General features: G+C 51.5%; 1 protein-coding gene across 1 annotated transcript; it reads left to right on the top strand.

Moving 5' to 3' along the window:
• The first annotated feature begins 13,095 nt into the window (after nucleotides 1–13,095).
• Nucleotides 13,096–13,980, top strand: ATOH1 (atonal bHLH transcription factor 1). Its single transcript, XM_054383248.1, has one exon. It carries the CDS (start codon nucleotides 13,096–13,098, stop codon nucleotides 13,978–13,980), a length of 885 nt encoding a protein of 294 aa, XP_054239223.1.
• The last annotated feature ends 5,706 nt before the right edge of the window (nucleotides 13,981–19,686 follow it).

Consider the following 19,686-nt stretch of genomic DNA (forward strand, 5'->3'; position numbering starts at 1 on the left):
TCCATTTATTTAATCCCCTCTCAGTCTTCTCCTCTCCACACTAAACAGCCCCAGGGCTCTCAGCCTCCCCTCATCAGGCAGTGCTCCATTCCCTTCAGCATCCTTGTAGCCCTCCCTTGGACTCTCTCAAGTGGACCAGTACAGGCTGGGAGGTGATCTGCTAGAGAGCAGCCCTGTGGAGAAGGACCTCTTGGACTGTTCCCTAGAGTGTCACAACCCCTCAATGAGTGCTCTGCAGCTCAGCTCCCCCCACAGCTCTTCCAGCTGCTTGCTTGGCTCCTGCCCTCCATCCCCATTTCCCCCCCAGCACCAGAGCCAGGGAAGCTATGGAGAGCAGGAGGAGAAAGAGGTGGCTATTTCAGGACAGAGATGCCACCCACCCCTAATTTGAGGGTTCACATCTAGTTGTCCTCCAGAACATCTCAGCTTTGCCTGCCTTTTCCCCTTGCTGTGGGGCTGTGGCAGCATCACTGCTATGCAAGGTGCAGTATCCCAGTCCCCTATCCTGGTACATGACTGTAGCTGGGACATCACTGGAAAAATGTGAGCAGATGTAAAGTAGTCCCTCCCTTCTCAGCAGCCCCTTCTAATTGTGCAGGCTTCCTTGTTAGCTCTCTGACCATGCTTGGGATGCATCAGCAAACAGTTCAGTGCCCTGTCTGCAAACATTCCCAGGAGCCAGCCTCATGAATGCAGACATCATATCCTCCTCATACATACAGGAAATTATCCCACCTGAGTCTAACTTCTGCTGCCACTCACAGAAAGGCTCAGAAGTGCTGCTGACTCTCCTCCCTTGACTGCAGAGGAATTCTCCTTTCCCACTCAGCACAGAGAAAGTCAGCCAAAAGTTGCTGTGGCAAACATTTCGCCTGGCAGCCTGGTGTGAAGGTGGCAAATATTATATACAACTACTACAAACTGAAAAGCACAGCTAGGGGCAAAAAAGAATGCTTGTGGTTGGTGGTGTGTTTGCCTCGCTCTGCCAGGCTAGCTTGTGGCCCTGTCAGCTGGCAGGGGAAATAAAAAGGGGGGAGTGGGCAGCCTTGTGAGCACATTGTAGCCCTGCCACCTCTGGTGAGCTGCCTTTCTCCCCCACTGGCCAGGGACATGCCTCTTCACACACCCAGTGGGGAGGTCTTGTTTGGTTTTGAATATTCCCCGTGTATGAATATTCCCTGCGGACCACAGTAGGAGTAATGGCAGCTGACCCATGTTGCTGCCAATTAAATCCATTTTGCTTACTCATGGGGGGAAGAGGAGAGAAAAATCAAACACTGGGAACAAAGCTGATAACGTGGTTGCTCACTGCACATGGTTTTAAGGAATAGTCTCTGTGGCTTGGCAGCAAACACAGCAAGAACTGGATGTAGAGGGAGAAGCAACAGTGCTTCATGAAATAGTGCTCAGGTGACACTGGGGAGGTTTGTCTTGCTCTGACTTCTCCAGACCTTTCTGAATGATATCTGCTGCTGCTTGGGTTGGTTTTGTATCTCTGCAGGTTCAGGAGACTGCAAATGGAGTTTTCTTCTCCCTCCTCCAAGGAAACAGAACTCCCTAAACCTTCATAAAAAACAAAAACCAATATATCCTGTTAGCCTCTGTGTACAATAAGAAGATAGAGCTGATATGGGACACAGCTTTGGTTTTCCTGCATCAAGGTGAAAGATAGGTAGAAGCAGAGCTGATACACCTGGAAACTTGACCTGCAAAAGACATATTTAAAATTACTTCAATAGGCACCACTGTGATCTCCAGCATTGAAGGCCTGCTTTGTTATCTGACATATGTGTAGGAGACCTATTGTATCTTATATGAGTTGTTTGGAAAGGGAAAACTTATTTCCATAAGTGTCTTTCTTCCATAAATATCAATGCACACAAGCAGCTTTCCTTCTAAAACTCAGCAGCAGCAGGTTGTTATCCGTGGAATGCAGTCATCTGCTGGAGTACAAATTGGAAACTAACTGAGACCACTGTCAGCAGGTTTGCTGATTGCACCAAACTGGGTGGAGTGGCTGACACCAGAGGGTTGTGCTGCCATTCAGCCAGACTTAGGCTGAGAGTCAGGCAGGGAGAAAAGGAATGAAATTCAACAAGGGCAAGGGGAGAGTCTTGCACCTGGGAAAGAACAACCTCATGGAGCAGGATAGTTTGGGGACTGACCTGTTGGAGAGCAGTGAGGGGGAAAAGGACCTGGGGGTCCTAGTGGATGGGAGGTTGCCCATGAGCCAGCAAAGTGCTCTTGTGGCCAAGAAGACCAATGGCATCCTGGGGTGGATTAGAAGGGCTGTGGTGAGTAGATCAATAGAGGTTCTCATCCCCCTCTACTATTCCTTGGTAAGGCTGCATCTGGAATATTGTGTCCAGTTCTGGGTCCCTCAGTTCAAGAAGGACCTCAGGGAACTGCTTGAAAGAGTCCAGCAAACAGCCACAAAAATGATCAAAGTGGAACATCTTCCTTATGAGGAGAGCCTGAGGGAGCTGAGGGCTCTGGAGCTTGGAGAGGAGGAGCCTGAGAGGTGACCTCATTGCTGGTGATAAAGATGTGCAGGGGGAGTGCCCAGAGGCTGGAGCCAGGCTCTGCTGGGTGATGCCCAATGCCAGCACAAGGGGCAGTGGTGGAAGCTGAGGCATAGGAAGTTCCATGGAAACAGGAGGAAGAATTTTTCCCCTGTGAGGGTGACAGAAGACTGGAAGAGGCTGCCCAGGGGGTTTGTGGAGTCTCCCTCTCTGGAGATATTCAAGACCCAGGTGGATGTGTTCCTGTGTGATCTGCTCTGGGTGCTCCTGCTCTGGCAAGGAGGGTTGGACTGGATAAGCTTTTGAGGTCCCTTCCAGCCCCTCACATTCTGTGATTCTATGTAACAGAAGCTAATTCATGCACAGGCATGAATTTCTGCTCCATAGGTTGAAGCCATGTATGGTACCAGCAGGTGCAGTGCTTTTGAATACATAACTCTATTAATTGTCCTACACTTCATCTTCCTGAGTGACTGGTGGCCACCTGCAAAAGCATTTAAAAAAAAAAGAAGAAGAAGAAGAAGAAGAGAGAAAAAGAGGTTTAAAACCCCCACTGTTAACCCTGGTATACTCCACTGCTGGACTCAGAAGTTCCTAAACCCAGCAGACTGTTTCCTTTTTGCAACACCTAGCTGGTCGTTTGTTTGGGGTTTGTTTTTTTTCCCCGGCTAGAATGTTTTGGCTTTAATCTGGTTAACTCTCAAACAAAAGTGACTTTGTTCAGTGCGTCTGTTAATGTCTCTTAGCCTGGCTGGAAATGTCTCCACTTGGCTCCTTGCTGCTCTTGGCAGCCTGGCACAGGTGAGTTGTGTTACACGCGGGGAGGGAGCAGGGGGTGCTTCGGCCGGAGAACGTGGCAAAGGCTCACAGCTCTGTGCTTCCTGCTGGCCAGGCACCCGTGGGGATGTTAAGAGCCCAGCCGGCCACGGAGAGCAGGGCCAGTGCCAATCCCAAGCCATGGTGACACTGATGCTCTTCAGGGAAACCGAAAAGTGCTCTGCAGGTCGTGTGGAAACAAAGCTGAGCTTGAGACGCTTCCACCGGGGAGCTACTGCCCCTCCAAGTACAGAGGCTCAGCAAGCTCCTGATCAGCCCTTGCCGTCAGCCGAGCGGGGGCAGGTGGGGAAGCCGGACCCGAAGGCAGCGGTGAAGGAACGGAGACGACTCTTGAGGCGCGGACCGGCCGGCCTGCTCTCCCCGCTTTGTCCGCCTGGTGGCGCTGTGCCACCACCTCCGGCTCACGGCGAGCCGGGGATCTTGCCCTGCTCCGGCAAGTGTCTTGCGGGGATCCGAGCGGCTTTTCGCCCCCTCTGTCCTCTTCCCCCCCCCCCCCTTAGCCGACAGCCACTGATGGGCAGGGCGGCAGCCTTTGAGGGGGGCAGGCTTTGAAGCGGGAGCCGATGAGGGGAGACAGGCGCTCAGGGGTCGTTTTGAGGGGAGCCGCTGAAGGGGGACAGACACTCAGCGGTCGTTCTGGGGGGAGCCGTGGAGGAGGGACAGGCGCTCAGGGGTCGTTTGGGAGGGAGCAGTTGAGGGGGGACAGGCGGTCAGGGGTCCTTTGGGAGGGAGCCGTTGAGGGGGGACAAGCGGTCAGGGGTCCTTTGGGAGGGAGCCGTTGAGGGGGGACAGGCGCTCAGGGGTCTTTCTGGGGGGAGCTGTGGAGAGGGGACAGGCGCTCAGGGATCTCTTTGGGGGGAGCAGTAGAAGGGGGACAGGCGCTCAGGGGTCGTTTTGGGGGGAGCCGCGGAGGGGGTCGGGCGCTGAGGCGGGGAGCGCGGAGCCGTGCGCGGGCGCGGCGGTCCCGCGGCGGCCGGCGGAGCCGCATTTCCCGGGAGACGGAGCGGTCCGCGCCGCTATGCCGCCGGGATAATGGCGGGGGCCCGCGCCGTGTCACCTCTTGTGTGCGCTTTGCAAAGAGCAGCCCGGGCGTGGCGAATGGGACACAGACCGCCATTGTGCCGGCGACACTTTAATCGCCCACACCTACAATATTCAACCTGTTGTCGGCAGAGGGGCAGCCCCGGGACGCACGCCCCACCCGAGGGGCTCGGGGGGGAGGACCGGGACGGGTCGGTGAGTTTCGCCGCCTTCTCACGACGGTGAGGCTTAGGGTGGGGTTTCGGGGGGAGCGGGGTTACACCTTCAGTTGTGTGGCCTGGGCTGTGCTTGCCAGACTGGCAAAACGGTGTCCACCGATCAGCTGCCCCTGCCAAGCAGGTGCCCAGAACCCGGCAGCCCCTGTCTGACTGGGAGAGGTAGGAGAGAATTGTTAGGGTTGGAAGGGACCTCAAGAATCATCCAGTTCCAACCCCTCTGCCATGGGCAGGGACACCTCACACTACAGCAGGTTGCTCACAGCTACATCCAGCCTGGCCTTAAGAACCTCCAGGGATGAGGCTTCCACCACCTCCCTGGGCAACCTGTTCCAGTGTCTCACCACCCTCGTGGGGAAGAATTTCTTCCTAACACCCAATCTGAACCTACCCATATGCCCATATGTGGTAGGTTTAAGCTGTACCTCGAAAATTTTCCACAGATCTTGAACAGAAAGTGGTAGAATGTAAATAAATTACTATTGGATGTAAAAAGAAAAATAATGGTAAGCTCTAAATAATCCCATTGGACAGATAACAAACATAAAAGTTAGATCTGTAAAATAACTCTCTTTTCACTTCCTTCGTTCTAGCAGATACTACTTCTGGCTTCTGCTGACTTTGCTGACCTTGGCTGCATTGCTTTGTTGTGGCTGAGTATTAACAAACATCTCTCTGCTCTTTCTCTTCTCCCATGTGTAGAGGGGGGAGGAAAGGGAGCAGGGAGTGGGGAAGCTATTAGTAGCCCCCTGGTTTGTCCAAGGGGTTCTCATGCTGTTTATAAATTGTACATATGTGTAAATATTGTGCATTTTGTACATATTCGTTGCATTTTATTTTAGATTGTAGTTTTGCTTGTAAACAGAGCTTCATTTGCTTCCAACTGAGCTGTTCTGGCAATTTTATGTTTAGGGGTGGGGGGGTGGAATTTTCAACCCACCACACCATAGCAGCAGGCTGTGGCAGGGCATGGAGGGAGCCACAGCCGTGTGCAGCAAAGCAGGGCTTGCAGGGTGTTGCATGGGTGCTGCCTTCCCAGCAAGGCTGGTACCTCCTCGTGCTCTTGCCAGGATGCAGGAGCACACATGCAGCAGAAGTAATTTCTAATGGCACAGATGCCTCAGCTGTGCTGAAGGAAAAGGTGGGGGTTTGTGCTCACAAGTGAGGCAGGGTGTGGTGATGGTTACTCCTGCCACCTCTCCCTCCAAAGCCAGGCTGCTGGGGGTCTCACATCAGATGAGTGTGTGGCCCGTGTAGGAGAATTCACATGAACTGCAAAAGCCACTGTAGTGAGAACTCTGGGCTCCTGATGAAAGCTCTTGAGTGCCTGGCCTCAGTGAGCCATCAGCTGTGTCCAGCCTCACCTTCTGCCTCAGCATAGCTCTTGGCAGCTTCACTTTCTGGGAATTCCTAAAACTTTGTACAGAGTTGAAAACTTTCTGCTTGTCTGGGAAAAAAAATGGAAATGCTTACAATCTATAGAAAACTACTACAAACTGCAGCTCCAAAGCAGTTGGATCTGCAGCTCAGAGGTATGCCAGAGGTACAGATCTTGCCACAGGCAGGATTTTACAAATCTGCTGTTGCAGGAGAAGCGCTTCCCAAGAGCTACAGAACTGCAACTGAGCAGTGCTGTCTCTGAACACAGCTGATGAGGACACCTGTCACAGGCAGTGCAAACAGCGCTTCTGTGAAGCTGTCTGTTGTCTGATAAACTGAAGAGAGTCTTCTGCAGGGCTTGGTATTTTGAGATGCCCCTAAAACTTAAACCTCTTTAAATGATTAACTTTTGTCACAGGCAGGATTTGTTTTAGAGGGTTTTCAAGTCTTTCTATGCTGGAGATATATATATGTGTCTTAACCCCATGTAGTGAAAAAAATATCATTCTGGTTCTACTCCTTGAACAAGTGTTTTTAAAAAATCTTAATACATCCTAATTTATGAGGCAATAGACTAGATAAAGATGTCTTCAGAGGGATTTCTTTTCACAGCCTTTCACAGGGGTAGTTCCTGAAGCTGGTTCCTGTTGCTGTGTGGTGCTGGGAATTGATTGTTCCTAGAAGTTGCTGTTCTCTTTGCTGTCAGGGGTTAAATAGGAGGAATTCCTTTGGATGGCAAGGTAGTATTTTGTTCTTGGTCCACAAGTGTTTATTCCTTGGAGAAATACTGTTTGGCAAAACTGATGGTCAGCACCAGCTTGGGTGCCATTCATTTGCTTTTCTTCCCTTAGAGGTACTATTCTTTGCTGCATCATTTTGGCTTTCTGACTGTAAATATTTACTCTTTGTATTTATTTTAAAGACCTTCTCTAATGGTTCAAATTCCAGACTGGTTTCCAGATTAATAAACCTTCCTCAGGCACAAAACTACCTCATTGCCAATAGCTTTGTGGGTGATGGATGGGGGAACTCCGTATCAAAGGCCCAGTATGGGCAATATCCCCACCTCCCGGGTTACTGCTCTGGTAATGGCGTTGTTGAGACACAACACAGACTGTTTAAGATGTCAGATTTTTCCTCTTTTCATCTTTTCTTTTTCCCATTTGTCCACTGAAATCTGTTGCTACTGTGCCATAGACAGTCTGCAAGCTTTTTTTTGTTGTTGTTTATACTTCAAGCCTATCATTAGAATCTTTCTTTTTTCCCAGAGAAAACCTTTGTAACTGTGCAATGGCTAAAGCAACAGTTAAAGAGAGAATGCTGCTGCAATCAGTTGAAGGGGGAAAACAGAGAGAGAGAAGGAGAAAGAGACAGAGAGACAAAGAGAGATAGAAACAGAGGGAGAGAGAGAAGGAGAGAGAGACAGAAAGAGGCAGAGAGAGAGAAAGATTGATAGAAGGAGAGGGAAGGAAAGACAGAGAGAGAAACAAAGAGGGATAGAAACAGGCAAAGAGCAAAAGAGAGAGGAGAGAGACAAAGATACAGAGGCAGAGAGAGATTGCTAGATAGAGAGAAGGAGAGAGATAGAGGGCAGAGAGATAGAGGCAGAGAAATAGATTAGATATAAAGAGACAGATTAGATATATAGAGGGATAGATTAGATATATAGATATAGAGATATAGATTAGATATAGATATAATACCAGCAATTCTACATGCCTAGAAATCTGAAGTACTTAAATTCCCCAGGCTCGTGTGCAAGAGACACTGAGAGCAACTGGAGGTGACCAGATGTAATTTGAAGGAAATATATTGTCCATGGCTGGTTGGCTGTTAATTCCCCAATCTTAGACCAGATGAAGTGTTGTTCTTCTGCTATAAAACTGTTGGTGGCACCGGTCACTTTCTTGGTTAAGTGATTTATATCAGTAAAAGATACTGAGTAACAGCCTACAAAAGCATGCTAGGCAACACTTGTTTTTTAAAGCACTTTGTAACATGCAGTGTCTTAAGCAGGCACAGTTCTTAGCATCCAGTTGTTGCTCATTCCAAGAGTGGCTAAAAGATAGACCTGTGGGTGGTGTGTGTGAATGCACATGATCCCAGGAGGATTGTTCCTGCTGCAAAGGGGGAACAAACTGCACCTGGAAGGACCATCAGTGCTAAAGAGATGAGGAGCTTGGGGATGGAGAAGACATAAAACCTCTGACACAAATAGATCCCTTGGGTCTGATAGTAGTGTTTCCATTGCATTAAAGCAGTCTTGCACTGCAAGGAAAAGCTGCTAATTGTGTGCAGAGTATAATTAATTTTTATAAGTCATTAACTCTTCTTGTTCCAAGAGCTTCAGTCTGGGATGTAGTTTGTAATGCAAGTCCTGATCCAAAAGCTGCCTGTCTGAGCTATCACCAGCTCTACATTACAGTTCCTGATAGATGCAATAGCCAAGCAAATGCAGATCTCTGCATCTCTGGAGTCAGTTTTTCTGAGCTTAGGACAAGAGGAGACTACTTGCTGCCTTCCAAACCAGCTTCTCTGATCACCTGAGACCATGGCAATACTTACAACAGCCTCAAAACCCTCCATGTGGTGGACCTTGATGGTTTTACTTTGTTTTTCCAGAGGCCTGTTGTTGAAAGTGTCCCACAGCTGAGAAGTGCCTCAGCAATTCAAGACTTTGGTGGGACTGAAGCCATTTAGCAATTTTAGTGGAAACTCCTTGCCAAGCTGAGTGTAAAAAACAAGACAGTGTTTAAAACAAGAGAGCAAAGGGAAATTGTGATGCTTCCTTGACTATGAAGCATTTTATTTTCAAAATGTGAGCATGGATTCTCAGTAACAGTTACAGCCCTTTAAACAAAAAGGGCAAAGTGTATGTAAGTATAAATTCCATAGATAGGATTTCCAAGTATATGACAAAGCTGAATTCATTACGCTGTACAATGACCCCAGGAGGCAGGCAAGTATTGTTGTAGCGATGCTTTGCATTTCTCATGGAGGCAGTGGGAGTATTTGCACTGCAGTTAACTGTACACAACAGAAAAGGGTCTGCAGGGTTAGCCCTGGAGCACAGGTCTGCACTAGATCTTTACAGGGGTAAACTCCACTGAGAAGAGTTAGCTTTACAGACCCTTAGAGAGCCCAAGCACATGGCATTGGTTAATTTTAACAACCTGCTCAGAAAGATTGCTTTGCAGAAGAGAGGGCACATCTGCTTCAGCAGCAACGTGGTGCTGTTTTTTCCCAAGTGGCAAGGGGTGGGTTTCCAAATGATGGTGTCTGTGCTGATTGTCCCAGGACCCAGATTTTTGCATTCCTTGCTGTTGTCACTTCTAATTTGTATGTCAAATGAATTTGACAATAAAGCATCAGAAACTAACTATAGGAGTCAGCAAAAATTGCTGCTTGACCCTCCTCTGGTTTAAGCTCTCTAGCTCAGAATAATACAAATGTTTTCTCTGGGTGAATATTCTGATGATTCAAGTTGATGAGACTGAAAATTATTAGGCTGCCTTTTGTCTTTATGTGGCTGTTGTAGCTTACTTGTAGTACCTTCCAGATGAGGTTTGCAAGTTACAAGGTGCAGGTCGGTCACCAGGTGGGCAGGCATCCCCCTTTGCACCTCTTGCTGGAGGCTCGGGCAGGTTGTGGTTGGAGTTCAGCAGAGATTACCTGACCTCAGTGAGCGATGCTCAGAACTTTGTCTCTATCCACTCGTGCGTTTAACTGCCTGAAGAGCAGATCAGAAGCAAAGGGAGGCACAGAGAGGGTTCCCCCCTGCTTATCAAAAGGAAAGAAGGAAACAGGAGAAGGTGTGGAGAAAGTGGGGCAAGAGAAGGAATAAAATACTTCCTAAGCACTGGTGATGCCTGCAGAGCAGCCAGCTGATCTTGAAATGGGATTGAATGAGCAATTAGACTGTTGAGCACAATTTAAGCTGAGGGCTGACCCATGTGCTTTGTGTGCTTTGAAAATGCCTCTGGCTGTAATGATAGAGGAGGCTTTTTGCAAGTCTGTTCTCCCCCTCCTTTGTAGCCCATTTTTCTGTAACACTAATACATGCCTGACCCTGAGCTGCTGCTTCAGCCCTTCACCAGACTAGAGGGGTAGAACAGAGGCACAGAGGGAAATCTGCATAAAGCTACTGGGTAAGTTGAGTTTGTTTTCCTCTGAAAGCTTTGACACTTGCTTAGAGCAAGCAGATTCATTTTCAAGGCTTCCTACATTCCTGCTATTGTACAGTAAGTGTTTCAGGCCGGTGTGCCTGTGTTTCCGACTCCCGTGAAGTTCCCTTTGCGGCAGGGCGTGCCTCGAACTGCTTCAAAAGAACCAACTTCTACAAAAGAAAAAAAGAAACTCAAGTAGGCTTGAACATACAAAGAGAGGGAGAAAGGGAAGAGAAAAGGACCAGGCAGTGTTGAATACAAAATGAGTTCAGCCAGCCCCAGGAGTCCTTCATCAGTTACATTTATCTTATTCTGGGAGAGCAGAGCTAAACCCAGCGCTGACACAAACCACACTCTGCCTTTGACTTTGACTCTGAGGGCATGTGTGTGCAAAGCAAATACAGGCATACACAAGAGCAATCAGTTTCAATTAAATAATATTTTCCCCCCTCCAAGCAGTAGTGTTGGTGGGGAACATGGCTTTTTGTGTACGCCTTTTCAAAGGCAAGCTACAGAGTAAGCCTCAAATGCCTCCAGTTTCAAAGTGTGCCTTGTGGCACACAGGTTTGAAAACTAAGCAGCTGGTAGGGCTGCTCAGCCAGGCTGGACATCCAGCAGCACGCTGGGGGATTAGGCTGATCTCCCCTGCGCTCTGCAAAGTCACTGCGGTTCTGCCAAGGGAAGCCCCCCAGCACCTGCTAGGGGCATAGAGTGCCCAGAGGCCAGGGCTCCTGCTGGGCACCCATCACCGCACATCCACACAGAACACAGACAGAACACATCCTCGAGGTCCCTTCCAACCTGCTATTCCACAGATCTATGAACACCACTCCCAGCTGTGCCTGGAGTCTTGGGGTAGGTGGGCTTGTGGGATGGAGGTTTAGGCTTGCTGTCAGGCAGCAAGAGCCCCATCACCCACTGCCCAGATGTGATGTGGTGGAGACCTCAACACCACACCACCATAACCCTCCCCTCACCTGCGAGCTTGCTGTGGCTCCTGCTTGGCATCTCCAGGCTTTGGCCCACAGCCCTGACACGGAGCAGCTCCCATGGTCATGGTGCCTGGCACTTGAAATGGGGAGGCATAGGCTTACCCCATAGGAGAGGAGTAAAGCGGAGCTCCTTGCAAAGCAAGCTGGTGCCACTGGAACTCGGTGAGGGAACACGTGGTGCCTGGGGACGGAAAGAAAAGCCAGAGGGCTGGGGATTTAGCTGGCAAACAGCAGGGTGGAGAGAGGATTTTTTATTTTTTAATGAAACAGCATCTACGTGTGCGCAGTAACATGATAGGAGCTTACAACAGTTGCTGCCAAATGCAAATAGATGTCCTGCCAACTTCACAGATAACACAAACAAGGCATGAACTTCTGCTCCTTTTCACCTTTCTTGCCAAGCAAAGGTTTTCATTTTGTTCAGAAATCGATGGCTTGTTTAGGGGGATAAAAAGATGCCAGCAGCTTTGCCTTCAAAACGTAACTGCGAATGCAACCGTGAGGGCTTGCCTCGGTTACTTTTTAAAGGAAGCAAACCACCAACGTCCTATTCGCCCGAAAACATCTAGTTGTTTGTGGAAGGTGGGCCCCAGGCTCCTGCAACGTGCTCCTTGCACTCAGCCAGCCTCATAAACTAATAAGCTCGCTCATTTTATGTTGCCGCTGCACGACTTTTAGCTGCTGGGCTCCCTCGCTCCCTCCTTGGCTTGCGAGTTATTCACGTTTGAAAAAAAAACATATCTACCTCATACTGTGCCCATCACTTTGTTCTCAACACGCCTATTCACATGAGCAAACCTCCACTTCTCAAGCGAGAGGCGGCGGTAGGAAGGGGCGGGGGGGGGGGGGGGGGGGGGGGGGTGGGGGCGCAGCGCGGAAGAGAAATTAAGCTGCGTGCACGGAGCGATCTCCCTCTCCACCACCTTTGGGAAGCTATTGTTGGCCGAACAAAAGAACTTGCTCGCGGTGAACCGGGACCCTGCCTGAACGCGACAGGTCCGGGTGCAAGGCACATGTGCTGTCTCGGCTGCAAGCGCCGCCCGTTCTCACCTGTGGGCTCCGGGGCAGGCTCTCCGCGCGTCCCGGGGGTTAACGGGCTAGAACGAAGGGCAGGCACTCGGCATCTCCGCAGGCAAGCCCCTGCCGAGCACCGCAGCACCTCGTCGGCTGCTGCCTGTAGAGGAGTCCCCTGGGGCAGGGTCCCGGAGCAGGTAGCACTCCGTACCGCTAGTTCGCTAAAGCGAGCGACGAACGGACTGACGGCCACACCGGCCCGGCCCCGGGAGGCAGGGCGCCACGGAGGCTCCGGGGTTTGGCCGGCGGGACTGCCCGGGTGTCTGAAGTAGAAGGAAATGGGAATTCCCCCCGGCAGGCTCGACGGAGCTTCCCCAGCGGCAGCAGCCAATCCCCGCTGCCGTCGGGGCCGCCCGCCGCCGCCTGGTGCGGGAAGCCACGCTGTCAGGGCGCTCCTCGACTCCCGGCCCCCACTCCGTCGCGCGCGGGGCGACCGCCAGGCGAGCACCTCACCGGGCGGGACCGAGCGTTCTGCCGGCGCCGGCTCGCACACAGAAACCTCACCCCTCCCCCCGCTTCCCGTCCCGTTCCGTTTCCCCACGTCCCCAAACCTCCGCTCACCCGCGCCGCGCGCCGGGCGGGCCGCGCCCCGCGTGCCATTGGCTCCCCGCACGCGCCGGCCCCCGCGCGCGCGCCATTGGCCGCGCCGACACGCGACCGGCGCGAGTGGAGGGCGGGCGGCGGGAGGGGTGGGGCGCGAGGGAGGGGAAGGGGGAGCGGGGCGGGGGGTGCCCGGCGCGTGCCGCTCCTTAAAGGGGGGCGCGGCGCCCGCCCGACACCGGAGACGTCGGGGCGCCACGCGCGAGGCGAGCGAACAGGCCGCGAGCTGGCCCGGCCCCCGTGGGCGCGCGGCGCCCGCGCCGCAGCCATGAGCGTGCCGCGAGCCGCCTGGGCCGAGGGCGGCCGGGAGCTGGCGGCGGTGGAGCCCGCGCTGCTGGCACCGGAATCGGGCGGCTGCGGCTTTGCCCCCGGCTGGCTGGGAGTATGCTGCGCCGCCCGCCTGCCTGCCGCTTCGCCTCGCTACCTGCTGCCTGGGGATGAGGAGGAGGAGGAGGCGGCAGCGCCGCCGGTGCATGGGAGCGCGGCGCAGGGCGGCGGGAGTAGCCCCAGTGGGGCGCAGAGGGGCACGGTGGGAGGCGGGCGGCCGCGGGGCGGCGGCGGATCCGGACTGCGGGCGCAGGTGAGCGGCGTGCAGAAGCAGCGGCGGCTGGCTGCCAACGCGCGGGAGCGGCGGCGAATGCACGGGCTGAACCACGCCTTCGACCAGTTGCGCAATGTCATTCCCTCTTTCAACAACGACAAGAAGCTCTCGAAGTACGAGACGCTGCAGATGGCGCAGATCTACATCAGCGCCCTGGCCGAGCTGCTGCACAGCCCCGCCGCGCCCCCCGACACCCCGGGCAAGGCCGAGCTCCGCGGGGTTCCTTTCGAGCCACCCTGCGCCGCCGGGACAGGGCCGCCGCCGGGACCGCCGGCGCCGCCGCCGCCGAGATCCTCCCCCCCCGGGCATGGCAGGACTCGCTTTCCCCCGCCGCCGGCCGCGGGGGGCTATTCGGTGCAACTCGACCCGCTGCACTTCTCCTCCTTTGCGGAGGGCGCCCTGATGGGACAGAGAGCTCCTTCCCCTGCCCTCCTCATGTCGCAGCCTGGGCAGCCGCCGCAGGAGCGGAGAAAAACGTCGCCCCGGTCCCACAGGAGCGACGGGGAGTTCTCGCCCCGCTCCCACTACAGCGACTCGGACGAGGCCACTTAGAGCGGGGGCGCCGTCCCCGGCACACCCGGGGCCGCCCCTCGGAACACAGACTCTGCTGTGGGGTGAGCAGCCGGCCGCAGTGCCGTCTCGGATGGCATCGGCTCTTCCCCGGTCGCCTTGAAATCCGCCCCCTCTTCTCCCACCCGTGGTTTGTCCGGGGGAATGGCTGTTAGGGAATGACTGTACCCGCCCTGTCTGCCAGGGTTGGTTATTGTTTTGTTTTGTTTGGGGTTTTGTTTTGTTTATTTTTAGTTACCACTTTAAGTTTCTAATGCCTAGAAGTTGCCGTTCCCTCCTGCCAACACGCCACCTCGCAGCCGGAGCCTGGCTTGCGCCGACGGCAGGCAGGTGATGCGCAAGTAGAAGGTCTGGCCCCGCTGCTGCAGCCGCTGCCGGTGCTGCCCGGCGAACGAGGGTCCCGCCGGCGCCCTCCCTACCCGATGCGCACTCCAGTGTCTGACGTCCGTGTCTTCCAGGACAGCGATCCTGCCCTGGGTCACAAAACTGTGGAAACACGCACACGTTCACACACACACAAAGTAAATAACGCACCGCATTGTCCTGTAAATAGGGGAGAAAAGATGGATTTTTTCCTTAGCGCACCACGTCGGCTCCTTAGGGGGGAAACTTGGCGCAAGCACTTTATCAGCGGCTGGAGATGCGGTTTCGAGAGGAAAGCTACTAACTAACTGCCAATCGGAGACCAAAATTTAATTAAGCCACTTAATTCTAACGCTCTTTTGAAAACGAAAACAGCTTTGTCGTGTCAAACTTTTATGTTCGTTTTATTTCGCTTTTGTGGTAATAGGAAGTATATTTATTATGGAGTGTTTGCTACTATTTCTGTTTCTCTTTTTTACAAAAAAAACAACAAAAAAAACAACAAAAAAAAAAAACCAAAACTTTTCTACGGCGAGAATCGTTTATTTTAATTTTACCAAAGCCAGCTGCCATTGTTTTTGGGGATTTTGCTTTGGGTGGGGCTTTGTTTTGTTTTTGGGGTTTATGTCTGGTTTTATTTGTTTGGGGTTTTTATTTTTTGTGGGGTTTTTATTGTTTTGTGTTTGGTTTTTGTTTGTTTGTTGGTTTGGGGTTTTGGGGGGGGTGTTTTTTGTTTTTTTTTTTTATTCTTTTTGAGATCCAATAAACGTGGGAGAAAAAAAAATAACAAGAAAAAGGAAAAAAAAAAAAAAGGAAAAAGAAAAAACAGCCTGAAAGTGAGTTCGTGTTTAGCTTTTCCCCTCGCTTGCCCCGATCCAGGATGGTACTAAAGTCCAGCGTCAGAGGATAAGCAGGGCACCCCGCGGGAGGGTATGCCACCGGGAGCCGGCAGATTGCACCGGCCTGGCAGGACCCTGCCGGGGCCGAGGGAGAGGGGACAGGTGCCCCATCTGGAGTAGGGCGGCTCCCGCTGTCTGCACCGCCGGGATCGGGCTCCAGCTCCATTCCCTCGTTCCCAAATGAGCCCCGGGGTATTTCAACAAGTTCTGAGTGAGGGGGTTCTATGCTGCTCGGTAGCCGCCTGTCGCCCCATCGCCATTCGAGGCAGAGCGTTCGCTTCTCCTTCCTCTCTCGGTCGGGGACACGAGCGAGTGCCTCACGGAGCATCATCTGTCGAGGGAGGAGGTATAAACCGAGAGGAAGGGGATGGGATGTGGAAACATGCGAGCCGCACGGCGGGTCGCTGGGGGAGCAGGATATGTCTCCTGGACTCTGGTTAAACCCTGGAGTGGGTGATGCTTCTCCCAGCTTGTCCGTAACACCAAAACCGGGGCTAAACCGTGCCGGTGCCGAGGTCCCGCTGGGTTCAGCAGGTGACACCTGGTGGGCGGGGGGGAAGGGCGTGTCTGAAGGGCGATTAATTAACCAGGCTCAGCTGGGAGCACGTAGCCCCCGTGGGAGCGGGGCGCCTGAGAGGGGAATCTTTCCCCTGCAGAAACAAGGCACCTGTCCGCCCGGCAACCCCGGGCTGCCGCCCTGCCTTTTGCGAGTGCCGGTAGCGGCCGGTGCCTCTGGCAGGTACGGTCTCGCTGGGTGAAAAGTTCATCGGCAGGGTCATTTTCCTTCGTAAAAACCCCGCCAGCTTCTTCCGAGTGGGCTGCCTTTGGTTATAGGGCGTTTAGCGCTGCACTCCGGGAGGCGATCCTCGCCCTCCACGGAGGACGCTCCCACTGGCACTCGGGGCAACACCCCGTCAAGAGTGTCCCGGAGTTATGGGATATGCACCCCTTCCAAGGCCCCGCCATCCCGGGCGCTGCCTCTGCGCCTGCGGACACTCGGAATGGTTGTGAAAAGAGCACTGCAAAATTCTCTCCACTCGCTCGGCCAGGCTCCCTGCCCCCGACAGATGAGGGGTGGCACGGCATGGCTCGGGTAGTGCCCGCAGCTCCAGCGCAGCGCACGCTGTCTGAGGGGCTTTTTCTTCCGACTTTTTTCCCACTCTCCTTTTTCTTTTTCTCTATTTTTTTCTTTTTTCTTTTTCCTCTGTTTTGTTCCCCTCCTTTTTCTTTCCCCCCCTTTTTCTTCTTTTCCCCCTTTTTATTTCTTTTCCCCCCCTTTTTCTTCTTTTCCCCCCCATTGTCGTCTTTTCCCCCCCTTTTTCTTCTTTCCCCCCCTTTTTCTTCTTTTCCCCCTTTTTATTTCTTTTCCCCCCTTTTTCTTCTTTTTCCCCCCTTTTTCTTCTTTTTCCCCCCTTTTTCTTCTTTTTCCCCCCTTTTTCTTCTTTTTTCCCTCCCCCCTTTTTCTTCTTTTTCCCCCTTTTTCTTCTTCCTTCCCCCCTTTTTCTTCTTTTTTCCCCTCCTTCCCCCTTTCTTCTTTTCCCCCTTTTTCTTCTTTTTCCCCCTTTCCTTTTCTTTTTCTTTTCCCCCCTTTCCTTCCCTCCCCTTCTTTTCCCCCCTTTTTCTTCTTTTCCCCCCTTTTTCTTCTTTTCCCCCCCTTTTCTTCTTTTCCCCCCCCTTTTCTTCTTTCCCCCTTTTTCCTTTCCCCCCTTTCTTCTTCCTTTTCCCCCCCCTTTTCTTCCTTTTCCCCCCTTTTTCTTCTTTTCCCCCCCCTTTTTCTTCTTTTTCCCTCCCCTTTTCTCTTCTCCTTCCCCTTTTTTTCCTCCCCCCTTTTCTTCTTTTCCCCCCCTTTTCTTCTTTCCCCCCCTTTTTCTTCTTTCCCCCTTTTTCTTTCTTTTCCCCCCTTTTTCTTCCCTTTTTTCTTCCCCCCTTTTTCTTCTTTCCCCCCTTTTTTTCTTCTTTTCCTCCCCCCTTTTTCCTTCTTTTCCCCCCCTTTTTTCTTCTTTTCCCCCCTTTTTCTTCTTTTCCCCCCTTTTTCTTCTTTTCCCCCCTTTTTCTTTCTTTCCCTTCCCTTTTTCTCTTTTCCCCCCCTTTTTCTTCTTTTCCCCCTTCTTTTTCTTTTTCTTTCCCCCCCTTTTTTCTTCTTTTCCCCCCTTTTCCTTTTTCTTCCCCCCCTTTTTCTTCTTTTCCCCCCTTTTTCTTCTTTCCCCCCTCCCTTTTTCTTCCCCCTTTTCTTCTTTCCCCCTTTTCCCCTTCTTCCCCCCCTTTTTCTTCTTTCCTCCCCCCTTTTTTCCCCCCCCCCCTTTTTCTTTCTTTTCCCCCCTTTTTCTTTCCCTTTTCTTCTTTTCCCCCCTTTTTTCTTCTTTTCCCCCCTTTTTCTTCTTTTCCCCCCCTTTTTCTTCTTTTCCTTTCCTTCCCCCCCTTTTTCTTCTTTTTCCCCCCCTTTTTCTTCTTTTCCCCCCCTTTTTCTTCTTTTCCCCCCCCCTTTTTCTTCTTTTCCCCCCCCTTTTTCTTCTTTTCCCCCCCTTTTTCTTCTTTTCCCCCCCTTTTTCTTCTTTTCCCCTTTCTCCCCCCTTTTTCTTCTTTTCCCCCCCTTTTTCTTCTTTTCCCCCCCTTTTCTTCTTTCCCCCCCTTTTTCTTCTTTTCCCCCCCTTTTTCTTCTTTTCCCCCCCTTTTTCTTCTTTTCCCCCCTTTTTCTTCTTTCCCCCCTTTTTTCTTCTTTTCCCCCCCTTTTTCTTCTTTTTCCCCCCCTTTTTCTTCTTTTTCCCCCCTTTTTCTTCTTTTCCCCCCTTTCCCCCCCTTTTTCTTCTTTTCCCCCCCTTTTTCTTCTTTTCCCCCCCTTTTTCTTCTTTCCCCCCCCCTTTTTCTTCTTTTCCCCCCTTTTTCTTCTTTTCCCCCCCTTTTTCTTCTTTTCCCCCCCTTCTTTCCCCCCTTTTTCTTCTTTTCCCCCCCTTTTTCTTCTTTTCCCCCCCTTTTTCTTCTTTTCCCCCCCTTTTTCTTCTTTTCCCCCCCTTTTTCTTCTTTTCCCCCCCTTTTTCTTCTTTTCCCCCCCTTTTTCTTCTTTCCCCCCCTTTTTCTTCTTTTCCCCCCCCTTTTTCTTCTTTTCCCCCCCCTTTTTCTTCTTTCCCCCCCTTTTCTTCTTCCCCCCCTTTTTTCTTCTTTCCCCCCCTTTCTTCTTTCCCCCCCTTTTTTCTTCTTTCCCCCCCTTTTTTCTTCTTTTCCCCCCCTTTTTCTTCTTTTCCCCCCCTTTTTTTCTTCTTTTCCCCCCCTTTTTCTTCTTTCCCCCCCCTTTTTTCTTCTTTTCCCCCCCTTTTTCTTCTTTCTTTCCCCCCCTTTTTCTTCTTTCCCCCCCTTTTTTCTTCTTTCCCCCCCTTTTTTTTCTTTCCCCCCCCTTTTTTTCTTCTTTCCCCCCCTTTTTTCTTCTTTCCCCCCCTTTTTTTTCTTTCCCCCCCTTTTTTTTTCTTTCCCCCCCTTTTTTTTCTTTCCCCCCTTTTTTCTTCTTTCCCCCCCTTTTTTTCTTCTTTCCCCCCCTTTTTCTTCTTTCCCCCCCTTTTTTTTCTTTCCCCCCCTTTTTTTTCTTTCCCCCCCTTTTTTTTTCTTTCCCCCCCTTTTTTTCTTCTTTCCCCCCCTTTTTTTTCTTTTCCCCCCCTTTTTTTTCTTTCCCCCCCTTTTTTTTTCTTTCCCCCCCTTTTTTTCTTTCCCCCCCTTTTTCTTCTTTTCCCCCCCTTTTTTTTTCTTTTCCCCCCCTTTTTTTCTTCTTTCCCCCCCTTTTTTTTTCTTTCCCCCCCTTTTTTTTCTTTCCCCCCCTTTTTTTTCTTTTCCCCCCCTTTTTTTCTTCTTTCCCCCCCTTTTTTTTTTTCTTTTCCCCCCCCTTTTTTTTTCTTTCCCCCCCTTTTTTTTCTTTTCCCCCCTTTTTTTTCTTTCCCCCCCTTTTTTTTTTCTTTTCCCCCCCTTTTTTTTTCTTTCCCCCTTTTCTTTCCCCCCCTTTTTTTTTCTTTCCCCCCCTTTTTTTTTCTTTCCCCCCCTTTTTTTTTCTTTCCCCCCCTTTTTTTTTTCTTTCCCCCCCTTTTTTTTTCTTTCCCCCCCTTTTTTTTTCTTTCCCCCTTTCCCCCCCTTTTTTTTTCTTTCCCCCCCTTTTTTTTTCTTTCCCCCCCTTTTTTTTTCTTTTCCCCCCCTTTTTTTTTCTTTCCCCCCCTTTTTTTTTTCTTTTTTCCCCCCCTTTTTTTTTTCTTTCCCCCCCTTTTTTTTTTCTTTCCCCCCCTTTTTTTTTCTTTCCCCCCCTTTTTTTTTCTTTCCCCCCCTTTTTTTTTCTTTCCCCCCCTTTTTTTTTCTTTCCCCCCCTTTTTTTTTCTTTCCCCCCCTTTTTTTTTCTTTCCCCCCCCTTTTACTCTTTTTTTCTCTTCTTTTACTCTTTTTTTCTCTTCTTTTA

This window comes from Indicator indicator, chromosome 8 (assembly GCF_027791375.1).
Source record: "Indicator indicator isolate 239-I01 chromosome 8, UM_Iind_1.1, whole genome shotgun sequence".
Lineage (NCBI taxonomy): Eukaryota > Metazoa > Chordata > Aves > Piciformes > Indicatoridae > Indicator > Indicator indicator.